The 20,197-nt window shown below is 37.5% G+C and overlaps 1 protein-coding gene across 1 annotated transcript in view; it reads right to left on the bottom strand.

Moving 5' to 3' along the window:
- PIK3C2A (phosphatidylinositol-4-phosphate 3-kinase catalytic subunit type 2 alpha) overlaps nucleotides 1–20,197 on the bottom strand; it is a 164,960-nt gene that overhangs the window by 85,344 nt on the left and 59,419 nt on the right. Inside the window, 1 exon segment of the mRNA XM_037839322.1 lies at nucleotides 6,417–6,520. Coding sequence (XP_037695250.1) covers nucleotides 6,417–6,520 — 104 coding nt within the window.

Here is a 20,197-nt window from a genome sequence, read left to right as displayed (position 1 = left end):
GGACCTCTGATCATCAAGAAAAAAGAAACTTAAATGGACAGTTTTGCTGCTGCAAACTACTTGTCATAATGTTACCTGATCGTTTAATTAGAATGAACACCATTTCTGCCTGATTCACATCCCCTAGGTCCTAGGTATGGTATATTGCAAACTGCAGCTTTCACATTCATGGCATTTGCCTTACTTGTTGAACATCACGATCAAGGTGCACACTTGTTTAAACCAAAAAAAAAAAAAAAAAAAAGAAAAAGAAAAGAAAAGAAAAAAGAATAAGCAACCTCATGGCCTGCGGGTTACTTTGGTCTCATAAGGAACCATTTCTTTAAATTTAAAATAATGACATTAGAATATAGTTGTATGTTGAAGTTAACATATTAACTTTTCAAACAAAAGCTAATTTTTATTAATATTAAAAATATTAATTTTTCAAAGAAAAATTATCACCTCTTTAAATTACTTAGTTAATGTGCAAAGTAAATTGGTTGTTATTAAATACATTAATTTCTTAATACAGTCTAGGAAAAATCATGTTATGACCTTGATTTTCTTCTTGACAGTAATGACACAGAAAATGTGGCTTCTGTGTTTTCACAATTTTCAATCAAAATGAATTATGAATGTCATTCTGTTTAATTATGAATGTGCCAGGTCAATAATGAAGGGGTGGTTACTTCTTTGTATTCATCTTCAGGAATATTTAATTGATCTGTTAAAGGAACCAATTGTGGAAATTAAAAAAAAACAAGGAAATGCAATTGAAAACAACAAATAACGAAACTAAGTAATAAACTTAAATTGATAATGGTAATGCATCTTTAGATCCTTAGCTCTTCAGATATTTGATTCCTGCCAAACTACCATTTCTGCAACACAATGATGAGATCTTTATAGGACCCAGCTTAAGGTTCTTAATGTTTCTCACACAGGTGGTGTACCGGTCTATATATATTATATCCTCCAGAAAAAGCCATGTTCTTTGATGCAATCTTGTGGGGGCAGACGTATTAGTGTTGATTAGACTGGAATTCTTTGATTGAGTGTTTCCATGGAGATGTGACTCAATCAACTGTGAGTAAAACATTTGGATAATTTCCATGAAGGTATTAGACCACCCATTCAGGATGGGTGTTAACTGGATCACTGGAGTTGTATAAAGTTCACAGACAGAAGGATCTCAGAGCAACTGAGAGTGACATTTTGAAGAGGAGCTGCAGACATTTTGGAGACGGCCTTTGAAAGCAGACTTTTGCTCCAGAGAAGCTAAGAGAGGACAAACACCCCAAGAGCAACATTTTGAAGAATGCACAGGAGCTGAGAGAAGAGCTGGAACGCAACCCAGGATCAGCAGATGCCAGCCACATGCCTTCCCAGCTAACAGAGGATTTTCAGATGCCATTGGCCTTTCTCCAGTGAAGGTACCCTATTGTTAATGCCTTCCCTTGGACACTTTATGGCCTGATGACTGTAACTTTGTAACCAAATAAACCCCCTTTATAAAAGCCAATCCACTTCTGGTAATTTGCATTCCGGCAGCACTAGCAAACCGGAACAGGTGGTATTCTCTTATTTTCTACAGTTTATGAAATACATGTTCAGACCAAATCATTACATTAATTAATATATGAAAGGGTAAAGAATTTTGTCTACATCCAAACAAGCCCTCAAATATTCAGCAAACCTTAAGCATGACGAAAAGAACTGAGAAGCAGAAATTCCTAATATTGCTCAGAAAATAAGAATATATTAGACAAAAATTCCAGTTGCATTCAATAAATGTGGATTTGTTTGGCGGAAAAATTTCATTCCCTTTCCTTAAAATGAGTCCTTTCTATATCCCCTTGAAGACAGTCCAGAAAATATAACAGTCTACTTTGTTTCTCTATAAAACTGATTTCTTCTATTCTCATGGTTTTACTTTACAAAAATTGGAAAAAACTAAGATGGCAATAGGTTCCTAAAGTTGGAGTTCTGTTTTCCTTTGTAACTATACTTTTAATCTTGTAAAAGCAAATTTAGTGAGTAAATTGGTAAATGTTGTCTGAGTAAATTATTCACTTTAAATGGCACACAAACTAAGCTATGCATTGTAGTGTAGTATTATTTTTAAATAATTATTAAGAGTATTGTGCTCGTTTGAAGCTGCTATGAACCACAGAAAATGCCATGTTCTTTTAATCCACTCCTGTGGGTGCAAACCTATTGTGGGTATGACCTTTTGATTAGGTTGTTTCAACTGAGATGTGACCCACCCAATTCAAGATGGGTCTTAATCCTTTACTGGAGTCCTTAATGGGAGGATAAAAGACAGAAAAAGCCTACAGTGCTCAGAGAGAAACCCAGAGAAGTTTAGACGGTTCAGAGAGAAAAGGTCCCTGGAGGAACTGAGAAAGCCACTGAGGTCGGGAGCTGAAAGCAATGGAACCTGGAGAGAAGGACCAGCAGATGTCAGCAATGCCTTCCCATGTGTCAGAAGTGTCCCAGATGCCAGCAGCCTTTCTTCAGAGAAGGTATCATTCTGTTGTTGCCTTAATTGGGACATTTTCATGACATTAGAACTGTACATTTGTAAACCAATAAATCCCCATTGTAAAAGCCAACCCATTTCTGGTTAATTGCATTCTGGCAGCTTTAGCAAACAAAACAAATATGTTTTCAAAAATCTAATTTGAATTTTATCTAATATTTACATTTTCTTATCACCACTAAAGAAAAAGTTTCCTTTGTTTGTTTTGTTTAACGGGGCTCTATAGTTCAGGAAATTATATGCATACACCCAAATGTGTGTGTGTCGGGGGGGGTATTTCTTGTTGTATGCACAATCAAACTAAAATTGTATACAGACAAAGCCAAATCATGCAAAATGAGAAAATCAGGACAAGAGAAAATATAAAATTGAAGCTTTTTAAAGATGTTAATTAAATTAACATCATTTTATAGGTGTTTGCATTGATTATAAAATCAACTAAATGCCAAGATGAAGTCCTTGGAAACATATAGAGAGTCCTTGGGGTCAAGACACTGTTGCAATTCTTAAACAAACAACTGGTAAAGAGGAAATCCCACGGAAATTTAGGAAATATCTTGAGGTGAATGAAAACAAAAACACAGTACACCAAAACGTATGGAATGTAGCAAAGGCAGTGCTGAGAAGCTGAGAAAAAAGTTTATATCTCTGAATGCTTACATTTAAAAAAGATCTCAAATCTTTCACCTCACATCTGGAGGAACTAGGAAAAAAAAAAAAGCAAACTAGAAAAGAAGGGGAAACCCAAAGTCAGCAGAAGGAAGGAAATAAAGATTAGAGTGGAGATAAATGAAACAGAGAATAGAAAAATAGAATTAAAAAACCAAAAGTTGGTTCTTTGAAAAGATCAATAAAATCAACAAACCTTTAGCCAGAAAGACAAATAAAAAGAGAGAATGCAAAGAACTAAAAGCAGAAACAAAAAGGGGGATATTACTACTGATCCCAGAAAAATAAAAAGGATTATAAGATGAGGCTATGAACAACTACATGCCAACAAAGTAGATAACATAGATGAAATGGACAAATTCCTAGAAGCACACAAACTACCTATGCTACTGACTCAAGAAAAAATAGATATCAACTAACTAAAGTAAAGAGATTGAATCAGTAATCAACTTCGCAACAAAGAACATCTCAGAACCAGACAGCTTCCTTGGTGAATTATATAACAAGTATTCAAAGAAGAATGAACACCAATCCTGTTCAAACTCTTCCAAAAAATTGAAAAGGAAGTAACACTTCCCAACTCATTCTATAAGGCCAGCATCACCCTAATACCAAAGTCAAATAAAGATATCATAAGAAAAGTATTCACCAATATCCCTCAAATACAGATGCAAAAATCCTAAACAAAATACTAGCAAACCGAATCCAGCAGCACATTAAAAGAATGATACACTATGACCAAGTGGGGTTTATTCCAGATATGCAAGGCTGGTTCAACACAGGAAAATCAATTAATGTAATACACCACATCAGTAAATCAAAGCAGAAGAACCACATGATCATCTCGATTGATGCAGAAAAGGCATTCGACAAAATTCAACATCCTTTCCTGATGAAAACACTTCAAAGGATAGGAATAGAAGGGAACTTTCTTAATATGATAAAGGCAATATATGAAAAACCCACAGCTAACATCATACTCAATGGGGAGAGACTGAAAGCTTTCCCTCTAAGATCAGGAACAAGACAGGGATGCCCACAGTCACCACTGTAATTCAATATTGTGCTGGAAGTTCTAGCTAGGGCAATTAGGCAAGAAAAAGAAATAAAAGGCATCCAAACTGGAGAAGAAGAAGTAAAAATTTCACTGTTTGCAGAAGACATGATTCTATATGTAGAAAATCCAGAAAAATCTACAGCGAAGCTACTTAGAACTAGTCAGTGAATACAGCCAAGTGACAGGCTACAAGATCAACACGCAGAAATCTGTAGTGTTCCTATACACAAGTAATGTGCAACAAGAGGAGGGAATCAAGAAAAAAATTCCATTTACAATAGCAACCAAAAGAATCAAGTATTTAGGAATAAACTTAACCAAGGATACAAAAGACCTTTAAACAGAAAACTACAAGAAACTGCTAAAAGAAATCGAACAGGACATAAAAAATAGAAGAACATACCATATCTGTCTTTAGTCCATTTTGGGTTCCATATTATATAAACCGCTATATATAATATATAAAAATATAAATAATCATTTTAGTTTAGTGGCAGAGTTTGTATATATAGCTATAACATTCAAATATGAAAAAAAAAAAAAAGGCAGATCACAGAAGACCTAAATATCAACTTGCAAAAGCAGTAGTCTCAACAGCCTAACAGAAAGTATACAGAGCTTGTTTGGGGAGAAAATGAAAGGCACTAGAGGAATATGTAACAGACTATTTCCAACCATTAAGTTAACCGATTACTTTACACTGCAAACCACAACACACAGAAATACAGGAAAAGGTAATCTCTAATACATGCAATTTGCTTATTAAGTCACCTAAATGCTTCTTCTATTTTAAAGACCTCAGGCCCACTTAGAAACCTGAGTTTCAAAATCAACCCTTGCAGGGAGGGAAAATGCGGCTTGACTTTTTTCTCTTTTTCCTACATTATTCTGAAGAAAAGAAATGTTGTCTAAAAGGTAACATAAGGCAAGGCTAAATTTTAGTGAGATATCAACAACATTCTAGAAAATTTAGTTAAATATTAATAAATCCCTTAACAATAAAATGATGTATAGATACTAAAAAATGATCTGGAAACCCCAAACCCTGCTATGCTTAAGCAGACCCACTGAGGAAAATTCTGGCTTCAGAACAGATCCCTCTGTGGTGATCTAATTTCCCTTCTTTTGATACCAGATCTCATTACCTTGCCCTCAATGTTTGTTGTTCTGATCTTCCATGGGATCTTTCTAACTGGCACTGGCTAACAACATTCCCTTTCTCTCCACTGGTAAATCCATTAGAATACAAAATTTAAACTATCAGTGACTACAATCTGACTTCAAGCCCTATCTACAATAGAAAAAAATGAAGCAACATGTCTGCAGCAAGGACAGGGGAAGCAAAGGGAGGAAGGAGAAGAAAAGGAAAGGAAGTAGAAAGAGGTCTGAAGGGAGAAAGATGAAGTTCTCTTACTGTGTGAATTCATGGATTCAGTGAACTCTGGCCTATCCTTCCTCTTTCCACTGTTTCGATTTGTGGCCCAGTATATGACCCTTCTTAATTTAAGCTAGTTCAAGATAGGTTTCTAGCACTCACGACAGAAGTGCTGACTAATAAAATGAATGGTATAACGGAAAGAAAACACACTGAACCAGAGGCAAGCAACACTTGACTCTGTTACTGACAAGCTGAGTAAATTTTGGTAGGTTACTCCCCTTACTCTGTTTTTCTCATCTATAAAAAATATTAGATACATTTAAGATTGAGAGAATATTTTAGAAATGCGTCTTTCCAGTTCTTCAGAAAATATGTTTGTTCTTCTTATCTTGCCTATTATAGAATGATATCTTAAAACTGGCATTCATTTTGAATGCCTGGAAGTTTATAATAAGATTAAATTTCCCTGAAACAAAAGTAGGCATTTTCTAAGTGTACCAAAACTTATATATGTCATATTTTCGTTGCTTTAATAGAGAATCGAAGTCTACTGCCTAACCTCAATTTTGTTTTTCTCCTAAATTCTCAGAAACCAAACAGTAAAGATGCAGGTTCAACTGCAGTTTGTGTTACTATGCCAATTAACTGACTGCCTTGAAATTTTAGCCACAGGAATAAAACAAAATTTTTAGAACTTTAGAATTATTAGCACTAACCTGAATTCCCAGTTAAATTTTTTGAAGCATTTAATAAAAAATAATCTGTAATTTATAATGAAAATTTCTTACTTTGTAACAGATTGACAAAAAGCTGCCACCTCCTCGTTCTGTACTTCAGTATCTTGTAGAAGAGAACTTCTAGTTGGCAAATTACAGGTCCCGCTTGAGTCTTTCTGTAATCAAAAAAAAAAAAATTTCTCATTTTAAAAGTGAAAGATCCCCTAAATACTACTTAGCAACATAGCACAAAAATTATTTAATGAAAAATTTATAAAGATGTCAATATAAAATAAATCATACATGTGGCCCTCTCTCTCTGGCTGGGCCAACTTGAAAGGTGGGGTCACTGCCCTCCCCCCTACGTGGGATCAGACACCCAGGGAGGTGAATCTCCCTGGCAACGTGGAGTGTGACTCCCGGGGAGGAATGTAGACCCGGCATCGTGGGATGGAGAACATCTTCTTGGCCAAGGGGGGGATGTGGAGGGAAATGGAATAAGCTTCAGTGGCAGAGAGATTCCAAAACGAGCCGAGAGATCACTCTGGTGGGCACTCTTACGCACACTTTAGACAACCTTTTTTGGGTTCTGAAGAGTTGGGGTGGCTGGTGGTGGATGCCTGGAACTGTTAGGCTGCGGCCCAGAGCCCATGAATCTCGAAGACAGTTGTGTAAAAGTGTGGCTTGTGGGGGGTGACGGTGGGATTGGGAATGCCGTGGGGTCCAGACTCCACTTTGTCTAGTTTGTGGATGGATGTGTGGAAAGGTAGGGGAAGCAAACAAACAGACAAAGGTGCCCAGTGTTCTTTTTTGCTTCGGTTGCTCTTTTTCACTCTAATTATTATTCTTGTTATTTTTGTGTGTGTGCTAATGGGGGTGTCGGGGATTGATTTGGGTGGTGAATGTACGGCTGTGTGGTGGTGCTGTAGACAATCGAAAGTACAATTTGTTTTGTGTGACTGCGTGGTATGTGAATATATCTCAATAAAATGATGATTAAAAAAAAAATAAAATAAAATAAAATAAAATAAATCATACAGTAACAAAGTTTAAAATTACGGACTCCTATATATTTAATAATAATGACAACTAAGCCTATTTTAAGTTTATCTGGTCAAAATTTGTTTTCAGCATTTAAGGAGATAAATTCATCATCCAAGCATAGCCAAAGAGCCCATTTAAAGGTGTTTTGACTTACTATGTACAAATATTCGATTTGACACAAATTTCAAATATAAATTTCCTTTAAAATTACAATTGGAGAGCAACAAGGTGACGTAAGACATCCCCTGGAAAAGTCTTCCCTCAGAATCAGCTAATAAAAGGACAAATCCTACTTGCTTGGAGCTCTGGAGGATGATAGAGACTGGAGAAGAACTCCACAAATGCTGAATCAAAGAAAAAGAGAAATAATCTCCAAGATCAGGCAGGAGATTTTTTTTCCTGGACCAGCCAGTCTGGGCCCCTTCCTGACCATGTGGTCCCACCCAGCTTGGGAGTTGCACAAAGGTAACATGGCCTGGGTCTCTCCTGCCACGGATGCAGACTATAGAGCCACTCACAGTAGCAACTTAGCATCCCACACATACCCAAGCACAGGGACCCCAAATCCACAAAGGTCCAGGGAGGAGCACAAGGCCCTAAGGAGAGGGAAAAAATTAAAGATAGAGACCACTGCAGAACTGCTGGCAAGAGGTGTGCTCACTCAATCCAGTCTCTGGTAACTGGACCACCTAAATGAAAAACTGACCTTTCTGGACTGATCCCATCTGGGTCGCCAGAGCAGGATACCCTAACAAGGAAGAAACTGAGGCAGAAAAGTCTCACAGAGGAAAAAAAAAACAAAAAGATGATGGATGAGCTGTTGTAAAACAGGACGGGTCCCAGAACTGAAAAGTGTAAAGAAAAGGGGGCACTAAGTGAGGGAGAGAATTTAAACAAATCATAGGAGCCGGGGAGAAAATTCTGCACAAAAACAAACAGAACAGAGAAGGTTTCTGGAGAAGGACCAGAGGAAAGGAAGCTTTTTCTTATGGGTGAAACAGCTGCACAAAAAGTACAATCTTAAAACTTGTACCACATATCCAGGGCAAGAAACAGATGAAGCAAGGCTGAGAAATTATCTACTCCAGAGTAAGCTGGACCAAGTGCCAAAAAAGAGCCTTAATACAATGCCAACCAACAAAACCCTAGACAAGAAGGAGAAACTGACCTTTAGAGTTAACACACACAATAACCAGATGCCCAGACATCAGCAAAAAATTACAAGCCATTCTAAGAAACAGGAAGATAGGGCTCAGACAAGCGAACAAAGTAAAACTTCAGAGGAGACACAGAATTTGGGACAACTAATCAAAGAAGATCAAATATATCTCTTAAATCAATTCAAGGAGAAGGAAAACGTGGATAAAGAGATAAAGGATATTAAGAAGACAACGTGTGAGCATAAAGTCTGAAAATCTAAAAAGAAACATTACAAATTATGGGGACATAAGGCACAATAATGGAGATTAAAAATAACCAGAGATTAAAAATAACAGATTTGAACAGGCAAAAGAAAGATTCAGTGAACTAGAAGACAGGACAATCAAAATCATAAAATCAGTGGAAAAGATAGAGAAAAGAAAAGAGAAAAATTGAGAGTATCTCAGGGACTTGAGTGACAGCATGAAGTATACAAACATATGTGTCAAGGTTGTCCCAGAAAGAGAAAAGAAGGGGAAAGGGACAGAAAGAATATCTGAAGAAATAATGGTTGAAAATTTCCCAGCTCTCATGAAAGACATAAATATGCATGTCCAAGAAGCACAGCATACTCCAGAGAGAATAAAGTCTAACAGACCCACTCCAAGACACATACTAATCAGAATGTCAAATGCCAAAGATAAAGAGACTATTCTGAAAGCAGCAAGAGAAAAGAGATTTGTCATATACAAGGGATCCTCAATAATATTAAGTACCGATTTCTCATCAGAAACCATGGAGGTGAGAAGGCAGTGGTATGATACAGTTAAGATACTGAAAGAGAAAAACTGGCAGCCAAAACGTCATTATCCAGCAAAACCATCCCTCAAAAATGAGGGAGAGTTTAAAATACTGACAGATAAACAGAAACTGAGAGAGTTCATCAACAAAAGACATACCCTACAAGAATTACTAAAGGGAGTTCTGCAGGTTGAAAGGAAAGGACAGGAGAGAGAGGCTTGTAGTAGTATGAAGAAATGAATAACTTGAATAAAGATGACTAAAATGGAAATGCAAAACCCAATAGTACTGTATCTTCAATATATGATTCTACTCTTTAATTCCTATGCATCAGAAAACAATTGAAAAAAAAGGGGGCATATGTCCTGATAATGGACATACAAAATATAAAAAGGTAATGTGTGACAATAACAACATATAGAGGGTGTGCTGATTTGAATCTATTATGTACTCCATAAAAGAATACGTTCTTTCAATCCACTCTTGTGGTTGTAGTGATACTGTGGTGGGCTCTTATGATTTAGGTTGTTTCCATGGAGATGTGACCCTACCCATTCAAGGTGGGTCTTAATTAGTTTACTGGAGTCCCTTAAGAAAGTTCACAAACACACACACACACACACACACACACACACAGAGAGAGGGAGGGAGGGAGGGAGGAAGAAAGAGAGAGAGAGACAGACACAGAGACAGAGACAGCAACAGAGAGAGAGCTCAGAGCCAACACAGACTCAGATGCTCGGAGTTGCAGACAGAAAAACATTTGGAGATGCTAAGCTAAGAGATGAAGCCCAGAGTTTGTCCTGGAGAAACTAAGCAAGAACCCACAGACACTAAAAGAGTAAGCCCCTGGAATCAGAAGCTGAGAGCAATGCAACCCAGGAGCAAGGACTAGCAGAGGCCAGCCACATGCCTTCCCAGCTGACAGAGGTATTCTGGTGCCATCAGCCTTTCTTCAGTGAAGGTATCCTCTTGTTGATGCCTTAGTTTGGACACTTTTATGGCCTTAGAACTGAAATTTTGTAATCTAATAAATCCCCTTTATAAAAGCCAATCCATTTCTGGTATATTGCATGTCGGCAGCTTTCATAGACTGGAAGAAAAGGGAAACCGAGGGAAATGGGAGCAGAGAAGTTATATGCTATAGAAGCTAAGTGGTACCTTTTCAAATTAGTAGGTATACATGTAGATCGTGTAATACAAACTCCAAAGTAACCACTAAGAAAGTATTTTAAACAAAAACAAAAATGAGAATGGAATCACATACATCACAAAAGAGCAACTATACAGTAAAGGAGCTTGCAATAAAGTAAAAGAGGGACAAAAAATAAAAAGATACATTAAAAACCAAAGGACAAAATGGCTGAAGTAAGTACTGCCTTTACAATAGTAACACAGAATATGAGTGGACTAAAATCCCCAGAGATTGGCAGAATGGATTAAAAAAAAAAAGCATGATCCAACTATGTGTCGTTTATAAAAGACTCACCGTAGACCCAAAGATACAAATAGACTGAAAGTGAATGGATGGAAAATGATATTCCTTATAAACAGAAACTAAAAAGGACTGGGGAAGCTATACCAATACTGGACAAAATAGACCTTAAGTCAAAAAACTATTACAACAGACAAAGGACACTATATATAAATAAATATTTCAAGAAGAAATAACAATCATAAATATTTATGCACCTACCCACAATGCCCCAAAATACATGAGGCAAACACTGGCAAAATTGAAGGAAGAAATAGACACCTCTACAATAATATTGAAGACTTCAATACACTATTCTTATTAATAGATAGAATACCTAGACAGAAGATCAATATGGAAACAGAAAACTTGAATAATAGGATAAATGAAGAGACATATAAGGAATATTGTACCCCCAAAACAGCAGGATATACATTCTTCTCAAGTGCACACAAATCAATCATTCTCCAGGATAGGCCACATGTTGGGTGACAAAACAAGACTCAATAAATTTTAAAGACTCAAATTATACAAAATATCTTTTCTGACCATAACGGAATAAAGCTGGAAATCAATAACAAATAGACAACTGGAAAATCTACAAGTGTGTGGAAGTTAAACAACACACTCTTAAACAATGAGTGGGTCAAAGAAGAAATTACAAGGGAAATCAGTGAATATCTTGAGACAAATGAAAACGAGAATACAACATACCAGGACTTACGGGATGCAGCAAAGGCAGCACGGAGAGAGAAATTTATGGCCCAGTATGTGTACACTAAAAAAGAAGAAAGAACTAACTCAAAGACCTAACTGCCTACCTGTAGGAGCTAGACAAAGAACACCAAACTAACCCCAAAGCAAGGAGAAGTAAGGAAATAACAACGTTAGGGCACAAATAAATGAAATAGAGAATAAAAAACAATAGAGCGCATTAATAAAACCAAAAGTTTGGTTCCTTGAAAAGACAAGAAAACTGATAAACCATAGCTAGACTGACAAAAAAAGAGAGAAAAGGCAAATGAATAAAATCAGAAATGAGAGGGGCGACATTACTACTGACCAAAGAGAAATACAAAGGATCATAACAGGATACTATAAACAACTATATACCAACAAATTACACAACCTACATGAAATGGACAAATTCCTAGAAACAGATGAACAACTTCCAGACCCCAGAGGAAACAGAAGATTTCAACAGAACAATTACTAGTAGAGATTGAATCAGTCATCAAAAACCTCCCAACAGGGAAAAGCCCAGGACAACATGGCTTCACAGGTGAATTCTACCAAAGATTCTAAGAAGAATTAATACCAATCCTTCTCAAACTCTTCCAAAAAAACTAAAAAGGAGGGAACATTACCTAACTCCTTCTATGAAACTAACATCACCCTAATAACAAAGCCAGATAAAGATACTACAAGAAAAAAAAAAAATCTGTTATGAATACAGATGCAAAAATCCTCAACAAAATACTGGAAAATCAAATGCAACAGACATTAAAAGAAATAAACACAAAATGATCAAGTGATTTTTATCCCAGGTATGCAGGGATAGTTCAACAAAAGAAAACCAACTAATGTAATACACCATATTAACAAAACAAAGGGACAAAAACACATGACCATCTCAATTGATGCAGAAGCAGCATTGGTGCTCCAGACGGGGCAGAAAAGAGTAAAGGGCTAGGAAGAGTACCTGAAGACAACGTTGGGGAAAATTATCCAACCCTTCTAAACTACATAAATATGCAAATCAAAGATGCCCAATGAACTCCAAATAGAAAAAAAATGCAAATAAACACACTCTGAGCCATATTCTGAGCAGACTGTCAAATGCTGAAGAGAAGGAGCAAGTTCTGAAAGCAGCAAGAGAGAAGCAATTCACCACATACAAGGGAAACAATATAAGATTAAGTACTGACTACTCAGCAGGCACCACGGAGGCAAGAAGGTAGTGGTATGACATTTAAAATTATGAAAGAGAAAAACTGGCAGCAAAGAATTCTTTATCCAGCAAAGCTGTCCTTCAAAATTGAGGGAGAGCTTAAAATTTTCACAAACAAATGCAGAGAGAATTTGTTAACAAGACACCTGTCCTACAAGAAATACTAAAGAGAGCTCTGCCAGCTGAGAAAAAAAAGGAGAGAGAGGTCTGGAGAAGGGCACATGTTCTAGTTTGCTAATGCTGCCATAATGCAGAACACCAGAGATGGATTGGCTTTTATAAAAGGGGGTTTATTTGGTTACACAGTTACAGTCTTAAGGCCATAAAGTGTCCAAGGTAACACATCAGCAATCGGGTAACTTCACTGGAGGATGGCCAATGGTGTCCAGAGAACCTCTGTTAGCTGGGAAGGTACGTGGCTGGCGTCTGCTCCTCTCTAGGCTGCAGTTCCTCAAAAATGTCACTCTTAGTTGCACTTGAGATGTGTGTCCTCTCTCAGCTTCTCTGGAGCAAGAGTCTGCTTTCAACAGTCTTCAAACTGTCTCTCACCTGCAGCTCCTGTGCTTTCTTCAAAATGTCCCACTTGGCTGTAGCTCCTTCAAAAGTTCACTTTCAGCTGCACTGAGTTCCTTCTGTTATGTCAGCTCATTTATATGGCTCCACTGTTCAAGACCCACTCTGAATGGGTGGGGCCATGCCTCCATGGAAATATCTAATCAGAGTTATCACCTACAGTTGAGTGGGGCACATCTCCATAGAAACACTCAAAGAATTCCAATCTAATCAGCACTAAAATGTTTGCCCCACAAGATTGCATCAAAGATAATGGCATTTGGGGGACATAATACATTCAAACCGGCACAACACAGAACTGAAGAGTTTTAGTAAAGATACGTTACAGGAAATAGAGGGTAAAAAATACATTTGACAAATAAAAACCAAAAGAAAAGATGGCTGATTCAAGAACTGCCTTCACATTGAATGTGAATGGATTAAACTCCCCAATTAAAAGATACAGATCGACAGAATGGATTAAAAAAATATGAACCATCAATATGTTGTTTACAAGAGACTCATCTTACACCCAGCAGCACAAACAAATTGAAAATGAAAGGATGGAAAAAAATATTCCGTGCAAGCTACAGCCAAAAGAAAGCAGGGGTAGCAATACTAATTTCTGATAAAATAGACTTTAAATGCAAGGATCTGTTCTAGTTTGCTAATGCTGGGATGCAAAACAGCAGAAATGGATTGGCTTTTATAAAGGGGGTTTATTTGGATACACAGTTACAGCCTTAAGGCCATAAAGTGTCCAAGGTAACACATCAATACCTGGATACCTTCACTGGAGGATGGCCAATGGCATCCGGAAAACCTCTGTGGCTGGCATCTGCTCCAAGTTCTGGTTTCAAAATGGCTCTCTCCCAGTATGTTCCTCTCTAGGCCACAGCTCCTCCTCAAAATGTCACTCTCAGTTGCTCTTGGGGCGTTTGTCCTCTCTCAGCTTCTCCAGAGCAAGAGTCTGCTTTCAAATGGCCGTCTTCAAACTGTCTCTCATCTGCACCTCCTTTCTCGGCTCCTGGGCATTCTTCAGAGTGTCCCTTTTGGCTGTAGCAAGCTTACTCCTTCTGTCTGAGCTTATATAGTGCTCCACTGAACTAATCAAGGCCCATGCTGAATGGGCGGGGCCAAACCTCCAAGGAAATTATGGAAAGAGAGTCATCATCCACAGTTGGGTGGGGCACATCTCCATGGAAACACTCAAAAAATTACAATCTAATCAACACTGATACATCTGCCCACACAAGATTACATCAAAGATAATGGCATTTTGGGGGACATAATACATTCAAACTGGCACAGATGTCATAAAAGACAAACAAGGACACTATATACTATAAAAGGGAAAATTTACCAAGAAGAAATAACAATCATAAATGTTTAGGCACCCAATCAAGGTGCTACAAAGTACACGACACAAACACTGGCAAAACTGAAGGAATCAATAGATGTTTTTCCACAATAATTGTGGGAGATATCAACACATCACTCTCTCCTATAGACAGATCAAACAGACAGAGGACCAGTAAAGAAACTGAGAACCTAAGCAATATTATAAATGACTTAGACTTAGCAGACATATATAGAGCACTGCATCCCAAATTACCAGGATATACATTGCTCTCTAGGGCTCATGGAACTTTCTCCAGGATAGATCATATGTTGGGGCATGAAACAAGCCTCAATAAATTTAAAAAGATTGAAATTATTTAAAGCACATTCTTGACTACAATGGAATGCAACTAGAAGTCAACAACCACCAAAGATCTAGAACATTCACAAATATTTGGAGATTGAACAACACACTCCTAAATAATCAGTGGGTAAAAGAAGAAATTGCAAGCAAAATTTTTAAATATCTAGAGATGAATGAAATGAGAACTTATGGGATGCAGCAAAGGTGGTATTGAGAGGGAAATTTATAGTTCTAAATGCATAAATTAAAAAAGGAAGAAAGAGCTATAATCAAAGAACTAATGGAACAACTGAAGAAGCTAGAAAACGATCAGCAAATTAATCCTAAAGCAAGTAGAAGAAAATAAATACAAGGATTAAAGCATAAATAAATGATATGGAGAACAAAAAATAGAACAAATAAAACCAAAAGTTGGTTCTTTGAGAAGATCAACAAGATTGACAACACTTAGATAGACTGACAAAGTCAAAAAGAGAAAAGAGCCAAATAAACAAAATAATAAATGATAGGTAGGGGGAACATTACTGCAGATCCTGGAAAAATTTTTTAAAAAATCATAAGAGAATACAATGAATAACTGTATGCCAACAAACTAGATCATTCAGAGGAAATGGATAATTTCCTAGAAACACATGAACAATCTAGACTGACCAGAGAAGAAACAGAAGACCTCAACAAACCAATCATAAGCAAAGAGATCCAATCAGTCATCAAAAAGCCTCTTACAAATAAAAGCCCAGGACCAGATGGCTTCACAGGGGAATTCCAGCAAACTTTCCAAAAAGAACTGACACCAATCTACTTAAACTCTTTTAAAAAACTAAAGAAAATGGAGCACTACCTCACTCATTTTATGAAGCTAGCATCACTCTAATATCAAAACCAGATACAGATGCTACAAGAAAGGAAAACTACAGGCCAACCTCCCTAATGAATACAGATGCAAAAATTCTCAACAAAATACTTGCAAACTGAATTGAAAGACACATTTAAAAAATCATACACCATGACCAATTGGGGCTCATCCCAGGCATGCAAGAGTGGTACAGTGTAAGAAAGTCAATCAATGTAATACAACACATTAACAAATCAAAAGGGAAAAATCAAATGATCATCTCAATAGAAGCTGAAAAAGCATTTGAAAAAATTCAGCATCCTTTTGTTGTTGTTTTTTCTTTATTTCAGCATCTGTGCCAGTTTGAATGTATTATGTCCCCCCAAACACTATTATTTTTGACGTAATCTTGTGTGGGCAGATGTATCAGTTTTGACTAGATTGTGATTCTTTGAGTGTTTCCATGGAGATGTGCCCCACCCAACTGTGGGTGATGACTCTAACTGGATAATTTCCATGGAGGTGTGGCCCCCACCCATTCAGGGTGGGCCTTGAATCAGTGGAGCCATATAAATGAGCTGGCAAACAGAAGGAACTCAGTGCAGCTATGAGTGACATTTTGAAGAGGAGCTACAGACAAGAGGGACACTTTGAAGAAAGCACAGGAGCTGCAGGTGAGAGACAGTTTGAAGACGGCCGTTGAAAGCAGACTCTTGCTCCAGAGAAGGTGAGAGAGGACACACATCCCAAGTGCAACTAAGAGTGACATTTTTGAGGAACTGCAGCCTAGAGAGGAACATCCTGGGAGAAAGCCATTTTGAAACCAGAACTTTGGAGCAGATGCCAGCCATGAGCCTTCCCAGCTAACAGAGATTTTCCAGACACCATTGGCCATCCTTCAGTGAAGGTACCCGATTGCTGATGACTTACCTTGGACATTTTATGGCCTTAAGACTGTAACTGTGTAACCAGATAAACCCCCTTTTATAAAAGCCAATCCATCACTGGTGTTTTGCATTCCAGCAGCACTAGCAAACTAGAACAGCATCCTTTTTGATCACAACACTTCAAAAGACAGGAATTGAAGGAAACTTCCTCAATATGATAAAGGGCATATATGAAAAACCCACAGCCAGCATAGTACTCAATGGTGAGAGACTGAAAGCTTTCCCTCTAAGATCAGGAACAAGACAAGGATGCTCACTGTCACTACTACTATTCAACATTGTGCTAGAAGTTCTAGCCAGAGCAATCTGGCAAGACAAAGAAATAAACGGCATCCATATTGGAAAGGAAGAAGTTAAACTGTCATTATTTGCAGATGATATGATCTTATATTTGGAAAACCCTGAGAAATCAACTACACAGCTACTTGGGCAATAAACAGATTCAGCAAAGTGGCAGGACACAAGATTAATGCACATAAAGCAGTAATGTTCCTATACACTACAAATCACCTAACTGAAGAGACATTGAAGAAAAAAAATCCATTCTCAATAGCAAATAAAAAAATCAAGTACCTAGGAATAAACTTAACTAGGATGCAAAAGACCCTCTACACAGAAAATTTCATAATTTTACTAAAAGAAATAAAAGGGTACCTAAAGAGATGGCAAAATATTCCATGTTCATGGATATGAGGGCTAACGTTGTTAAGATGGCAATCCTACAGAAACTGATCTACAGAGTCAATGCAATTCCAATCAAAATTCAACACCTTACTTTGCAGACTTGGAAAGCTAGTTATCAAATTATTTGAAAGGAAAAGATGCCTCGAATTGCTAAAAACATTTCTATAAAAGAAAAAACAAAGGGGAGGATTCACACTTCCTGACTTTGAAGCTTACTGTAAAGCCACAGTAGTCAAAACGGCCCCTAGTACTGGCAACAAGATAGACATACTGATCAGTGGAATTGAATTGAGAATTTGGAAATAGAACCCCAGATTGACGGTCAACTCTCATTGATAAGGCCCCAAAGCCACTGAACTGGAACATAACAGTCTCTTCAACAAATGGGCTGGGAGAACTGGATATCCATATCCAAAAGAATGAAAGAGGACCCCTGCCCTCACAACCTATACAAAAATTAACTCACAAGTGAATCAAAGACCTCAGTATAAGAGACAATACCTTAAAATTCCTAGAAGATAATGTAGGGAAACATCTTCAAGACCTAGTATTAGGAGGTCGCTTCTTAGACCCTCACACCCCAAAGCATTAGCAACAAAAGAAAAAACAGATAAATGGGAACTCCTCAAAATCAAAAGCTTCTGTACTTCAAAGGAACTTGTCAAAAAGGTGATGAGAGGCAGCCAACTCAATGGGAAAAAATTTTGGAAAGTATGTATCTGATAAGAGACTGGTATCTTATATATAAAGAAATCCTACAACTCAATGACAATAATACAAACAGCCCAATTATAAAATGGGCAAAAGATATGAAAAGGAAATATAAATGACTAAAACACACATGTAAAAAATGTTCGTCTCACTAGCTAATCAAGGACCACAATGAGATATCATCTCACACCAATAAGAATGGCTCCCATTAAACAAACAGGAAACTACAAATGCTGGAAAGATGTGGAGAAATTGGAACTCTTATTCATTGCTGGTGGGACTCGATAATGGTACAGCCACTCTGGAAGACAGTTGGGTGGTTCCTCAGAAAACCAGATATTGAGTTACCCCTGCAACCCAGCAATTTCACTTCTCAGTATATATCCTGAAGATAATGAAGCAGAGACACAAACAGATACTTGCACACCAATGTTCACAGCAGCATGTTCACAATTGCCAAGAGATGGAAAACAATCCAAACGTTCTTCAACAGATGAGTGGATAAACAAAATGTGGTATATACACATGATGGAATACTATGCAGCAGTAGGAGAAACAAGGGTCATGAAACATGACAACATGGATGAACCCTGAAGACATAATGCTAGAGTGAAATAACCCAGACACAAAAGGAGAGATATTGTATGTTACCACTAATGTGAGCTCTGTGAGAAAATGTAAAATGTCTATAATGTAGAATATAGGGAACCTAGGGACAGACAGAAGCCAATGAAAGGGAAACAATAATCTAATATGTACAGATATGATAATGAGTGTAATCTTAATGGTAAGGGAATGCTCACTTGTGACCATGGTTAGTTTAACAGGATTATAGTATCAGTGATGCATTAAAGGTGAACATGTTTGTAAATCGTTGTTTAATGACATGTAACCCACAGAGTAGAACCAAAAACCTAAATAAGTGTTGGCATGATAATAAGGTATGACACTATTGCAGACAGCTAACAACATAGTGGCATGAAAAAGCCACCCATTACATATTAAAGACTATATTTAATAGGAATGTCTGACCAACTCTACACTAATACTACAGATGAATAATTAGCAGCTGATAAGAGCTCTGGATTGTACTGTGTTATGATAATTGTTTCAAGTTGAAAGTGATGATGATTGTACAACTAAGTGAAGATAATGTTAAGAAACTGTTCCTCTTGGGATAGAATATATGTTAAGTGAAGTTAGGAACCCAATACTTAATAATTCAAGCCCTTGTCTTGAGGTTTTGCTCTTGTGAAATTTAGGGTATAGATGGGAGGCTGAGCCCTCCTGTAATTGTGCCTAAGAGGCACCTCCAGGGAACTTCTTTTGTTGCCTCAGATGTGGCCTTTCTCTCTTTAAGCCCAACCTGGCAAATAAATTCATTAACCTCTCCCACCCACCCGGAGGGACATGGACTCCCAGGGGAATGACTCTCCCTGACACCATAGGACATGTTTTGCAGAAAATGAGCCTGGTCCTGGCAGCGAGGGATTGAAAATGCCTTACTTGACCGAAAGGGGGAAAAAAGAGAAAGGCAACAAGTTGAGGTCACAGTGGCTAAGAGATCCCAAATAGAGCTGAGACGTTATCCTGGAGGTTTCTCTTATGCAAGCTCCAGCAAGACATCCAAATGTCCACAGTATGCCATGACCTTATCAAAGTAGTCCCCAAATACCTAGGTCCCTAACTGAGATTCTATAAAAGATTCACTCACTAAGTTTATCTTTCAGAAACTTAAATCCACCAGAGTGTTCCTCTATACCAGCAAGTCCTAAACCCAGAAAACAACAGCCTCTTTAAGATCAACAATCAGATGCCGCCCCCTTCCCCATACTGTCAAACACCCCCTTAATATGAACAAGTTAGGGTGCTTACTGCCTAGACACCTCTGAAGATGGAGAAAGATACTAAGTGAGAGGAAAGGGTAGCAACAAAGAAGATAAGATTTAACAAAGGTCTATGAATACTGAAACTTATATAATTATATATATATATATTTTGGATGCTGG

Source organism: Choloepus didactylus, chromosome 6, assembly GCF_015220235.1.
Source record: "Choloepus didactylus isolate mChoDid1 chromosome 6, mChoDid1.pri, whole genome shotgun sequence".
NCBI classification, from domain to species: Eukaryota; Metazoa; Chordata; class Mammalia; order Pilosa; family Megalonychidae; genus Choloepus; species Choloepus didactylus.
Note: the sequence above shows the minus strand (reverse complement) of the source record. Positions and strands in the feature narration are given on the sequence as shown.